The sequence below is a fragment of the Zeus faber genome (assembly GCF_960531495.2).
Source record: "Zeus faber genome assembly, chromosome: 20".
NCBI lineage: Eukaryota > Metazoa > Chordata > Actinopteri > Zeiformes > Zeidae > Zeus > Zeus faber.
Window position 1 is genome coordinate 17,725,518 of NC_137207.1, and position 13,607 is coordinate 17,739,124.

At 44.5% G+C, this 13,607-nt stretch overlaps 1 protein-coding gene across 4 annotated transcripts in view; it reads right to left on the bottom strand.

The window, feature by feature from the left end:
• LOC307245374 (calcium-activated potassium channel subunit alpha-1-like) overlaps positions 1–13,607 on the bottom strand; it is an 82,687-nt gene that overhangs the window by 15,161 nt on the left and 53,919 nt on the right. For 3 of the 4 annotated variants that reach the window (XM_080020929.1, XM_080020926.1, XM_080020927.1), the window contains exons 10-21: positions 11,988–12,098; positions 11,770–11,875; positions 11,076–11,158; positions 10,068–10,137; positions 9,811–9,966; positions 9,572–9,681; positions 9,400–9,468; positions 8,960–9,046; positions 8,799–8,875; positions 4,398–4,430; positions 2,941–3,204; positions 1,682–1,775 (exon numbers count right to left, since the gene is read on the bottom strand). In XM_080020929.1, coding sequence (XP_079877055.1) covers positions 1,682–1,775; positions 2,941–3,204; positions 4,398–4,430; positions 8,799–8,875; positions 8,960–9,046; positions 9,400–9,468; positions 9,572–9,681; positions 9,811–9,966; positions 10,068–10,137; positions 11,076–11,158; positions 11,770–11,875; positions 11,988–12,098 — 1,260 coding nt within the window. The remainder of the gene's footprint in view (positions 1–1,681; positions 1,776–2,940; positions 3,205–4,397; positions 4,431–8,798; positions 8,876–8,959; positions 9,047–9,399; positions 9,469–9,571; positions 9,682–9,810; positions 9,967–10,067; positions 10,138–11,075; positions 11,159–11,769; positions 11,876–11,987; positions 12,099–13,607) is intronic. The other variant, XM_080020928.1, reaches the window with a different exon arrangement.

The following is a 13,607-nucleotide window of genomic DNA, read 5'->3' on the forward strand; positions in this document are numbered from 1 at the left end:
GCAGGGGGCGCTGGAAGCAGGCAGAGTCAGTCTCACGCATCATGCAAACCGACAAAGGCTTGCTCCTCAAAAACCCACAGCCAATCTGTTGATCATTATTTATTTACAAAGGCCTCCAGGCCTGAGGTTCGGTAAAAACACATTTGATATAGAATACACCCAGATGTTTTTTTTTTGTTTTTTTTTTCCTTAGCTTGTAGCGGTGAAGTATCCCTTAGGGTAACCAAAAGAATCTGCCTCTGCCGTGCTGGCAATACACATGAAATACATCACCGAGTGATGGGAATATGGCTGCACTATCCACAATAACACATCCATGTCTACATTATATATTAACAGAGATAAAAAAAAAGACATTTAGCTGAAGGCTAAAACACAGAGAAATAAATATATTTTCCACCTGAAGCAACTCTGAAGCAAATCAAACAAGCGCAAAATCCCCATAACTCCTGACAGGACAGAAATAAGACTATAAGAATGTAGTCTCAAGTTATGTGCTCCAACCAACCCCACCTTTAGAAAAGGCAGCGGTGCCATAATACTAGTACTGACACGGCTCGTCCTGTCCTCCATTCCGATTGGTCAATAGTGGCATTGAGTGCTCAGATAGGCAGGATAATGCGCAGCCAGACCGTCATTATAAACGCAAATAAACCCCTGACGAGGTAACCATGTCTCCTATCACTGAAGGTGACATAGAAGGATGTAGATACCATGTAGTAACCACGTAAGCCGTCCAAATATGAAGCTGGTCTGAAGTTAGGTTTAATTCTGCTCACAATATAGCCTGTGAACACCTGCTACCGTCGCCCTGCACGCTCATGCATTTCTTTCCCTGTTCTACGACTCTTACGTTATTATCATCTCTGTAATGACTCCATGTTAAATACGGTGTCATCTTGTGCCAAAATCAATAAACGCCTGGTTAATTCCACGGGACAAGATAAAAGCAAGGTAGCATTTGAATTCACTTTTGATTGTGACGGCACATTTCATCCGTGGCCCTCGGTGCCTAAAAGGAGCTTACAGTAATCCCTACAACACTTGGACGGCCCCGGGCGATCTATCCGCCGGGGCTCGCTGATTGGTCGGCGCCGTCATTAGTGCCGCGGCGGTTTAAGGCTGCGGCTCGTGTGAATGGATCTGGGAAGGCTGTCGCTTCAACCCTGGGAGCACAGAGGCCTTTTTCAAAACAGCCGTTCGTCCTGAACCAAACGAGGAAAAAAAGCAAAAACAAAAAAAAGAGGATAAACGCTAAAAGCTCTGTCATTATTAATGGTGACCGCCTGACGTGGGATTTCGCCGTGGAGCCTCTCTGAAATCATTTATTTTCCCCAAGATTGAGAACGGGGAGATGAGCCACACAACGCATGAACACGCCCTACGTCCAGGATGGCATATTACACGATGAATGTGCGTACCATTGTCCGGCGCACTTCAGTACGTGAGTAAAAACTGCTTTTTGGACACACCCCCTCATCATATGGACCACGCTGCAGAGAAACTTTAACATGCATCTTCAGCCCTCACAATGCATTGTGGGATAGCCTCGGCACCGGGACATACTAACAACATAATAAGTTGGCGTACTGAATAGCATGAGGGCTGATTTCACGTGCAGTGACAGAACAAACCAGGACCAGATCCTGGCGTGGATTCTTTTTTTTTTTTTGGGGCTTACCTCATTATCTTGGGCGACGAGTTTGGAGAGTTCCTCATGCCTCCGTTGCGTTGCTTTTTTTTCGGCGACAGCGCCGATTGTTGCTCCTCTTCGACTGCAAGTGCAGGCAAGCGGTGTGAGATGCAGGAAATCGTCGAGCGGAGCACACAAATAGTCTCAGCAGACATACTCCAAAATTATTCTTATAATAATTATTTAAAAAATAAATAAAAGCATAAAATAAATAAATACAAACACAGCAGTTAGTGCCAAACAGCAGCACAGCAGAGCCAGGACGTGTGACAGTATAACTCACAGCACAAACAACAGTTAGGACGACAAGAGACGCAAAGAGGAAGGTTGGGGACTGATGTGCGAGATGGAAAGGGTAAACGTGAGGCTATTTACGTATAATAACAAGATGCACTGGTCCGTGCTGTGCAAAGGTGTGTGTGTGTGTGTGTGTGGGTGGATGCAGACATGCTGGAGTGCCGTTGTCAACAATCATGCCAGAGCTAACGGGTTCTAATCTGTTGGGTTTCTGTTTTTTTTTCGAGGGTTTCACTTGACAGCGCGACAGTCAAGTGTTGGGGGCTGAAAGTGAAATCAACACAAAGCTCGATGGTGTTTCGATTAGAGGAAGGAGGCAGCAAAGCAAAAAAAAACACCTTTTTTTTTCCCCCCTCGAATATTAATCGAGACTTCTTGGTTTAAGTAACTTCTGGTTACGCATTCATTCACAACTCAAGTTGAGATAATCAATTATTAATAACGGGGATAAGACGTTTTGTTTTGTGTCTTCCACGCTCCTTTCTCCTCGCCTCTGTTGTCGGGAGGGGGGGAGGGGGTCTTTAAAAAGAATGATTTGTGACGCCATCGCAGGTTCACACACGACAAAAGAACCCGACGGCGCTCGCATTAAAATTAATAACGTCTCAAAGACCACGGTGCTCGGGAGATGAACGCGCGGGTTTCGGGCCGCGCGAGCCTGTCTTCTACATGTGACATCATAATGGAAGCCACGCGAGTTATGGGGAAGGGTGTTGGAGGGGAGGGGTGGGGGGCGATGCTCCGACACACTGGTCCTTCACATCTCGCCCGCTCTGTTCAATATTTAATGTCTTGCAGCTGACAGCTGCACACACCAGGTCATTAGTAAGGAATGTTACACATGCAACCACTCCAGCCTCCCACAACACATGTGTTGGTTGTAGCATTAGAAGGCGGGGGGTGCAGGGGGGGCGGGGGGGTGCGCGGGGCGGGTCCCGGGAGGGTCTTACAGTGCCTGAGACTGAGTATGACTTTATTGGGGTGACTGGGGTGGTATCTGTATTTGGCGGGGAGACTGCGCGCCCGCTGGAGCCTGCTGGCGTCCGGCGGCGTCCTGTCCGGCGGGCCCGGCCTGGGGCCGGGGGGCTTCCCGCGGGGCAGCAGGCTTCCTTTGCGGTTGTTCACCAGCGGGACGGAGCCGGCGTGATGGTGGTTGTGGTTGTTCAGTTTGGGGGGCTGGCACTGATAAGTCCTCCTTTTCACCGAACAAAAGGCTAAACGAAGAAGAGTTCCTCATCACAAACAGCGTTTTAATGCTTTTTTCGGGGAACGATTAAAGGGCACGGATGACATTCAAAGTGACTTCCAGTAGAACCTCTATTGTATGTTAATGGAGCCGCTTCACATGTGTTCCGAGCATAATTAACGGGTTGGGCGGGGGTAATTCTTTCTGGCATAAGAATGCTAATAGTTGAATAATTAAAAAGCCTCATATTTATTAAACACCACTTAACCACTTGGTGCAGCCTCCAATGAAATGCTAGATATGACATTTACTTTGATATTCATAATAAACATGAATTAATAAACATGCTTTCAGGTGCGCCAGTAATTGTTTTCCTTGTCACTTCCTTGTTCTAACCGCAGAGTTCACCCTCAAACTCCCTGTAATTTGGAGGCGGCAATGTATTTTTGCGCTACAGCGATATGCTCTGCATATCCAAATATTCCGCTGCGTGAACGGCCGCCCCTGTAACGGTGCTTTCACGGCAATGGCACTAGTTTGGCCACCGCTGCGTCGGAAAATAGGCCAAACAGCGTTTTCTGTTCCTCGCAGGGAGTGTCTGGGAGCCTCAAGTGGAATATGGAGATGATTATTTCAACAGTCAGCTGTCTGGCAGATTACCCTCCCTGCTCTGGAGCTCCACTGTTCATCTGCCCCACGTCAAACGTGCACGCCACTTCTCCGGGACAACGCGTCGTGGCAGATCTGCTGCCAAACGCAAACCCCGCTACACTGAACGGCCCTTAAGGTTCAGAAGAAAACTCCGAAACACAAATGCGCCTAGACTTATATTTCATCGTCAAAAATCTCGTTCCAATTCCTTCTCCAGTTAATCGTTTTCCGACGCGAGTTTATGGCGTATTTTGGCGATTCTAAACTGCGTGTTTGGACGGCGTCCAAAGCCAGACGGACTGTGACGGGCGGAGCCGGACTGAAGAGGCAGCGCCACCTACCGCTGAGCGGCGCCCGACGCCCGACGCGAAACCCCTCCAACCTGATCCTCGACGCTTTCCCCCGCGTGAGACATTAAAAACAGACACGATGCGAGAAACACATGAGGGTGAAGATCGACAGAATGGTGACGAGCAAACGGCAGAAACGGTGTAAACACAGATACCAAGGACGGTGAAGGGTAAGAAAAAAAACAAATGGCAAACAAGGAAAATGGAAATCAAAACTTACTTGATTTGATATATCCATTATAGCTATTTTTAGCTGAGAAAAATGCAGAGACAAATGAGAGGTTACTGGGGAGAACAGGCTGCAAAATGAGAGCAAATGATAGATGACAAACTGAAAGGGCTGGCGTGGAGACGCCGCATGCTGCCGCTGGGGGGCCGGGGCGTCGCTTTAAGGCACCTTCAAAACCAGGTCTGAACAACCACGGACAAAGCAATGGCAAAAAAACAAAAAAAACAAACAAGCAAACAAAAAGAAACAGTCAGTTAAGAATGCGATTGGCTGTAACATGATTGCTGTCAGTCGGCACAAATGTCTGGGGGGGGGGGGGAACGAAAAAAAAAAACAACAGTTTGAAAACAAAGTCACCTGCTTGATGTGAATATTATTTGGATTATGTTCACTGCATATTGCCACATTTTTCAAATTTCTTGGTTTATTGTAGAGTATATTGTCAAGGTGTCAATTATTTTGTTAATTCGTGGGTTTTCTTTGCATATTGCCATCTTTTTCTATTTTATCATGGCCTGTTTTGATGTAAGCTTCAGTTCTACTGCAATTTCTCTTCAGGGAAGAATAAAGTCTCCCTCTCAAAAGACGAGTCAAGAATACATCGTGATTTTATGATATGTTTGTTATTGTGTTTTTTCAGATCCCTTCATATTTCCTGACAACCGGGGTCAGTTTTTTTTATTTATCTATTTTTCCCCGGATCTGAGACGCACAGATCATTAGTACCTCACCGCGACCCCTTTGCCTACAACAAAGGTCACGCATTGAGCTTAAGGCCGAGCGGTGACAGTGACGTTCAAACGCGGACCTCGCTGGTCCTGGCATCTGTCGCCGGCGATCGGTGGGCGTGAGCCGAGTCGCGGGACTAACAGGCTAGCATCTGTGAGAGAGAGAGAGAGAGAGAGAGAGAGAGAGAGAGAGAGAGAGAGAGAGAGAGAGAGAGAGAGAGAGAGAGAGAGAGAGAGAGAGAGAGAGAGAGAGAGAGAGAGAGAGAGAGAGAGAGAGAGAGAGAGAGAGAGAGAGAGAGAGAGAGAGAGAGAGAGAGAGAGAGAGAGGCGTGCACTCGGCTGCCTGGTGGTTAGGAACTGTCAGGCCGAGTTCCATGACAACCGGTAGCACTCCAAAAATGAAAATGCAAACATAATTTCCACGTCAGGCCGCATAAGGGCTTCCCGCGCGCACGCCCCGCACCGTGTCGACAGCCGCTCGGGAGCGCCGATCGGGCTCGGCCACAACACGTCGCCCTGGAAGAAATGTTCCGGAGGGGGGGGGGGGGGGGTACGTGCAAATGTTTGTGATCACGAGTCACCCGCTAAGCGAGTGTGACGCTCTGTACAGTCGACTCCAGCACAATGTAACAGGGCGTTAGGAGAACCCAACAGAATCTTTAATGCCTGGGTTCTTGAGACGCTCCTATGAGAGTTAACAGGGTTTCAGGTTCACGGCCCCGGCGTCAAAGGACAATAACCACTCAAGTAAGGGGAAGAATACCGGTCACGCGGCGCGATTCGTGAGCTTAGCCTATCGAATTAAAACTGACGTGGATAAACTGTGGAGACGACAAAACACAACCTGAACGATACCCGCCAACGCCTACTCTCCATTTTTGTTTGGTTATAATCTTTATTTATTTTACAATACCAACTGGTCACGCCTCGTACGAGATCCTACATATAAATATTTCGATTCATTTCCAGTTTACCCCCAAATATCAAGCATTCAGAGCGTAGCCCTCATAGAAGGTCACCCCCATAAAGAAATATTAAGACCTTCCGTCGCGACATCGCTGCACTATTCACAAAGATCCAACGTCCATGTGGAGGAGCGCCGTTGTTACCACCAGTCAATGCATCTGCTGGTGGAGATGAAGCAAAGGGGGGGGGGGGGGGGGGGTGGAGCATGTGCTTCACCTCCCTGGGATCGGCCCCGACTCCTTGTTTGAAAATGTTGTAGCTGCTGGTGAGGTTTTTACATGAAGTGAAAGAACGCGTAACTCTGTTTAACGTACAGTAAGTACGACTTTAAGAAGTTAAATGGGGTCAACCCATGTCAGGTTGGTGCGCACACACACACACACACACACACACACACACACACACACTTAAATGATAAGACCAGAAAGACACTGATATTAAAGCATGCTTCACAACACCTCGCAGCCATCTAAACATTTTTTTTAAATGAAATTAAAAACAACTAACAAGACCACGACTAACAGAACAGCAGCAGCCAGCTAGAATCAGAGCGGCAAAACAAAACCCAGCTTCAGAAGCCACATCGACCACCGAGAGCGCCGCCACCACTACGGCCGCACCGCGAGCCGGACAAACACAGAGGAAGGAGAAAAACACCGTACGTGATGTCGACGACTTACAGGCACGTAACGTGGCCGAGCAATCATTAACAGAGACAGCGGAGAGCGGGATGTCGCGCTGAGGGGCGTCCATGTTACAATGCACATTCACCGGCATGCAAGAGTGGTCACGCTCCGAATGGCCGCAATCAAAACAACATGCCAGTTTGATTCTCTTGTAGGCCGACGTCCTGGCTACAGTCAGGGGTCGGGGTGGAGGGAGAGGAGAAGCAGGTTAATGTTTGAGGATCGTTCAGGCACCTGGCAAAAAGGGGCGTGGCTTGCTCCGTCGATGGATGACGGAAAGGCCGACTCCATCACATGTAAACGTTCGGGATAATACGCGTTCACAAACATTCGTCATCGGGGCTGTTTCCAGATCAACCTACTAGTTTCTAGTACTTCTACTAGTTCTCAACATGATGCCCATCTTTTTAAATTGGGAGGGGGGGGGGGGGGTGGGGGGTGGTTTGGAAGGTCAGTGGGGGGAGAGAAAGGGGGGAGTTTCTATCTTCAGCACTTTGTACGACACGCAGCGTCATTCTACGACACTGAGGTAGCACAAGACAACGTGAGCCTGAGGAAAGAAAATGGTTGGATTTAAGTCCCGACGGCTCAGTGGGATCAGTTCAATCTGGGATTCGTGTTACAAACAGATACCGCACCAATATTTGTACTGCAACGTGCGATTCGTTTTTTACGGCGGTCCGCTGTTTTTTTTTTTTTTTCCCCCCTCGATCCATAAAGTAGTAAACTGATGCACTGGAATGACTTATGTCTACAGTCTGCTGAATGCCAAATGCAATGCTCATCTATTAATCAAGGGGTTCGGGGGACATTTTGGGAAGGGTGTTCATTTTAATGGCTGGGGGGACATCTGGTGGTAGAAAACGGTAGTGCAGCGAGAATAAGGCACAATAAATACTACCACGAAATATCCAAGAATTGATCCAATAAGAATTTGTACTGTAGGTATTGCAAGTCAACGACACATTTCCGAATTAAATTTGATTACATTTTTTTCCTACATTGAATTTTTGCCTTGATATACGAGCGGTGTGAACATGACGTTAGGGAGGGACACAGGCAACATCCACCATTGTACATGCGACATTTACAGTACAGTCAGATACGTTGGCTGCTTTTTTCAAGGGAGCAGGCCGTGGTTTGTGGGGGAAATGAATACGTGTTACTCACAATATATCACTACACAGTGAACGTTTAAGAAATAGTGTCAAGTTCCCGAGCAGCAGGAAGAGAATGAATCAAATGTTAGGGTTACAGGGTCACTCAAAAAAAAATATATAAATAAAAAGATGCCTGGCTCATGGCAGGAGGAGTGTTTTAAAAGGAACGACAGATCAACACGTCCCTGTAATGTAGAAACCCTTCCCTCGATTCAACTTGTTAACGGCACAAAGTTGTACATATTTATTGTTTTTACAGCCTGCTGTTTGCAGAGAAAAGGTTAATATGTTAAAGACGGCGTGACAGGTTTCCAGAAACACAAATAATCAAATAAAAAAAATCATAAAAATTACATTTTAGATTTACCTTGGAGACTAAATTGCTTCTGAGGGTACACATGTGAATGCATATTATTTAAAACGAATCAACTTTTATGATGATTATACACTATAAATACTTTTTTTTTTTTAATCTATAATTGTCCTATAAATTGAAAGTGAAGCAGAGTAACAACCATGAGCACACTTTCCAGATACAGTCAAATAGTAAGCGGCGATTATCATCGGATGTTACCACACGTCAATAATAAGGACACTAACAAGAGCAGGGTCCCAAACATGGAGGTTTCCTTGTCGTCGTATGGAACCTGCTCAACAGCCTCACATAGAAATCCAATGACCTTTCCGGGTGCTAAGGTCACACCGTTTTACAACGTGAATTATTTATGCTTCCACTTAGTGGCTGAGACAAGTGGCAATACAGGTCATGTTATCCCGCCACAGCATTTGGGGAGATTAATGCAGATAAATACAGTATGTTTTTCCACATATAATAAAAATGATCATACTTACATTTCTTGCATCCACATTTCTTTATCCTTTTAGGATCAGTAATGTCATCATGACAGGCTTTACAGTAAAATAATGCCCTGTTAAAAAGAGACGAAAAATAAAAAACACATCAACAAGAGCCAGTTGACAGGACCATTTCAGACATAGGTCGACCTCTTTACCTCTTCACTTCTTTGGCGTCACTGGCAATGAAGAAGCCCAGAGTCCCTTCCTGCATTTTCACGTGGTTGCCCGGATTTATGAGGGTGCTACGGGGAATTAAAGAACAGTTGTTGGAGGGAAAGACGTAGAGCAGAGCGTGCCAGACGTTGCACCTGGTTCATAAACTGATGTTTGATGGAGTTGCTGATCTTTACATAGCAAAAGGTTCCAATATCTCGCCAAGTTAAACTCTTTGATTTAAGTTTCTCAGAATGCTTAAGTACTGATGAACGTAGAGATACCGGTAACCCTTCAAACGTGCAAAAAAAAAAAAAAAAAAAAAAAAAGAGCATGAATAAATAAGTCTTAAGTCACAAAAGAAAACAACGGTTAAAACACATCTATCAGTTACTGTGCGTTTTTATTTTACCTAAAATGAACACGAATTAAGATCCCTCACCTGCTTTCCCTCTGGTCCGATTTGTACTCGATAGCTATGAGCAGCAGCTTCAGTTTGACATAGCAGAGTCTGTAAAAGAGGACGAGACAATTCAAGACCCACACACACACACACACACACTTTGACTTAAGAGTGGAACGCGCCGCAGGTGTGTACGGGAAAATATACTTACTCGCAAATGACAGGAAAGGATAAGCCCACAAAGGCACTAGACAGGTACTCTGTGTACATCTCGTTGGCAACTCCCTCTAGGTAATACTTCTGCCATGTGTCCTCCTCAATCTAAGGGAAGGCAAATTGCAGAACATCAATTACCGCGGCGAAAGGGGAGCGTCGGAATAAAACATTTAGCCGGCCCATTTTTCAGCATTTCTCTCCTGCGTCCGATCCGGTCGGTGCAGACGGAGGTACCTTGATGAAGGACCTCATGGAGAACAGGTTGGCCAGCATGGTGGAAAGGCCCTGAGCCAGGCAGCTCTGGGCGATGAAGCCCAGCTTGAGCTCAGCAAGGCAAATGGCGTCGTCCCCTTCCTTCCAGTTCCAGCTTGGAATGTTTAAAAGGTGAGCCTGGGAGACAGGGCGAGAGAGAGCGAGAGAGAGAGTCGTGGGCGCAGCTTCACAGGGCGGCAACGTGCAGCAAATATAATGTGCGGATCACTCGCACCCACCTTGTTGTGGTACTGCAACATCTGGGTGATTATCCTGATCTTCGGATGGTAGTTCTTGATGGATATTACTCTAATGTTCAAAGGGGGAAATAAAACGCAGAACATCGGTTCTCCCGTCTTTTGCGTCACGCTCCCTTCTCTCGATGCAGTCTCCCCCCCAAAAGGAAACAAGCGAAGGGCAATCTAATCTAATCTTGTATAGATTCATGATGACATAACATATGGTTCTTCTGAAACACTGCGGCACCACCTTAAACTGATTCACGGGCTCCTAATTAGCTCTTGTGCACGCTACGATTAGCTTGCTGACGGTGAGATCATGTCTGCATGTAGAAATGACCAGTTCTGACACACTCCCTTATGCTCGCAATTTGAATCCAGCAGCGGTGCTCATTGATTTCCCTATAATTCCATGACAGGATCTGAAATTCATCGTCTTAAAAGGAAGCGCCAGGGACACTTTGATTCACCCCCCCCCCTCCCATTAATTCAGGGTGAGGTGGCGAGGTTTAAGAGAACATTTTTAATCTGCTGAATTTCATAAATTAATCTTGAGAATTACAATAAGAGTATTTTATTGCTTAGACATGAACCCACATAAACACAAATTGAACCAATCTTATAATTGGTTCATTAGGGATCACTATATCAAGGTCTATGAAGCATTTGCAATAGTATATGAAGGGTTAAAATCTTCCGGGGTTATTGTTTTTTGGTTGTTTTTTTTCTTTTTGTTTTTGAAACTCTTAAATTCCCAGTTTCAAATTTGCAAAAATGCTCCTTGAATCAATAATTTTCACTCATTTTCAAACTTCTTATAAAAACATACATAAACAAAAAAAACAACAACATAAACACATAGTTAAATTGCATATTTTCTTGGGGAGCAGTGTTGTTATTTCTATCAGATGAATGGTAAAACAGCAGTGGTATTGAGCTAGCCTGGGAACCAGACGGAGCCACAAACCCATGTTATTGGTCTGGCATTGAGCTTGGTATTGGCCTAACCTCATGATATTGGACGCGTCCTCGGCATCGGGGTCTGCACAGTATTTATTGGCTAAGATCAAACAGGCGTCTGCCGATTCGATCTACAGGCAGAATGAGACAAAGCAGGAGGAGGTGACACAACGTAGTGAAGAGCAAAGGGGTTAATACTCAAATAGAATTATGATTACTTGCCAAATATTGTACTTTTTTTCTTGAGTGTAACTTGAGATTAGGTACAACTACTGTACTGAATACTGTTTTTTTATTCAAATAACCTATAAGCAATAAACGCAGCATTAAAAAAAAAAAAAACCTCCACTTCTATAATAACCAAAGTCAAATATCAAATGGTCCCCAGCAGAATAATGAAAGGGTCACATTCAAATGATATAAAAAAAACAATAAGCGTGTAGCCTATACAATTGTTATCCAGTTATCTTGATCACATTTCCAGTTTTCAATTAATTCGATGTATTAAACCCTGATCTAGATCGGTGGTTCTCAACGAGGGATCCGGGGACCCCCAGGGGTCCTTCATGAGGCTTCAGAGGCAAAATTATTCTTAATTAATCTTCACCTTTATTTCATTTCCATGACCTTGGCAGCGTTGGGGAATGTGCCTCACTGTAGTACAGAGTGGTGTGGAAGGTTTGGACTAAATCATATCCAGCAACAATCTTTTTTTTCCCGTTTGTAAGGGACTCTGACTTACCTTGACTCGGGCGAGGTCGTGTGGGTTTAGGACCGAGCCCTGGTAGAACTCCACCTGGGTGAAGTGGCGCTTAAACAAGGCTTCCAGCTCAAGATTAGGGGAAATACTAAAAAATATATATCAATTAGGAAAGAAAACTGCCTCTACTCAGGGATGTGTTGTAATTATTATTTTTCTTTGGTATAAAATTCTTGTTCGAACACAATGTTTTTACTTACTTATGAAGAAAAACTATTTCTACATTGACATCATCCCTGTCCTTGTGTAGGAAGTCTTTAAGAAAGTTGGACACACTCTCAAGTGTTATGTGACCGCAAACCACGATGTGCCTAAAAAAACGAAGAATAAAAAAAAAACGGAGGTGCAGAACGGATCAATGAAAGCAACGTAGCTGTAGAACATAGTCAAGATGAGGAAAAACAAAACTGGAGCTTTTCCTGTGGAATCAATGAAAATGACACGATGGAGACAACGGAAAAATAAAATAAATAAATAACTAATGATTGGAGCTACTTGGTAAAGGATGGCTCGATTTAAAAATCATTAGTTATGAATCCATGTGTGTAAACAATACAAACCATAATGTTACAGGGATGAGAACAGGTGGAACAAAGAGCTGCAGCTTTGGTGCTAAGTCGGTGCTGGGGTAAAAGGAAGGTCACAGCACTACGGATTTGACTTTAAGATTAGAAAGGATTGGATTTTTGTTTCGTCCGAGCTTATGAAATTTCCGGCCTGTGTACGTCGACTGTTTGCCAGACTCTTAATTTATCCCTCTGTGCCTCGTTTGTTTCTGTCTGATCTCCTAAAAATCTACCGCAATGTCTATTCAGAGCGGCTCGGGCGGCCTTCGTTTAGGACGAATAATGAATAAAAATAAATGGAGTCCGTCTCTTAAATGCGATCATCAAAGTGAGTTTTACCTGAAAAACAAACAAGTCCATTGTTTGCCCGCCCAAAATGAATAATAAATGGCAGTACAGTGTAGAGCACATGCATTGTTCTTTTAATGAATTACCACATTGTACTGCTCATCCTTTTAGATTCCCTCAAGCAGCATGTCACAGCATGTTAGAACGACCTCGCTTAAAGTCCTTTGCACGATTGGTTGGAACTAATTCAGTAGTTTGAACTCTTATGGGGCTTGCGGTGTGAATGTGGCAGGTGTACAATAAACACATTGAGACAGGAAGAAGAAAGAGAAAGAAAAAGCAACAATAAATTGTTAATTAACATTAACTTTACACATCTATAGTGGTGCATGAATATTAAATCAACTATTGTTTGTGAATATACTACGATAAAAAATAAATAATAATTTAAAAAAAAACATCTCCAAGTCTCATGTTTTAGTCTGAACTTTAAATTAATCAGACTGGTACTATTTTTTTCCCCCCCATATTACACAATAACCCACAACAGATATAGTCAATACTTCTACTGGTAAATCTGCTATAAAAAAATAAACAGAAGTAATGATTTGGTTTAAGAGACGACCCTAAACCAAGTCACTTCTTTACAAAAAAAGTAAATAACACAAATGTACTAAAAGCGAAGTTAAACGTCGTTGTTCAGAGGACAGAGGAATCAGATGAACGGCAAAATCCAACTTAAGAGCCTCCACCGAAGCCATTTTAAAATGTCAATGTGCAAATTGTGCATGGGCAGTAACAGGAGGCTGAGGTGACTTTTCATCTTATGAATGTTTAAAGGACAGGTTCCCATTTCTCAAGCCGGGCCTTATTGAAATGCTGCTTCCATAAACTGTTGGGAGCACGCCCTCGCTGAAGGATTTGCTATTGAGAAACTTACTGCTCTGCTGAAGCTTCACGCTGGGC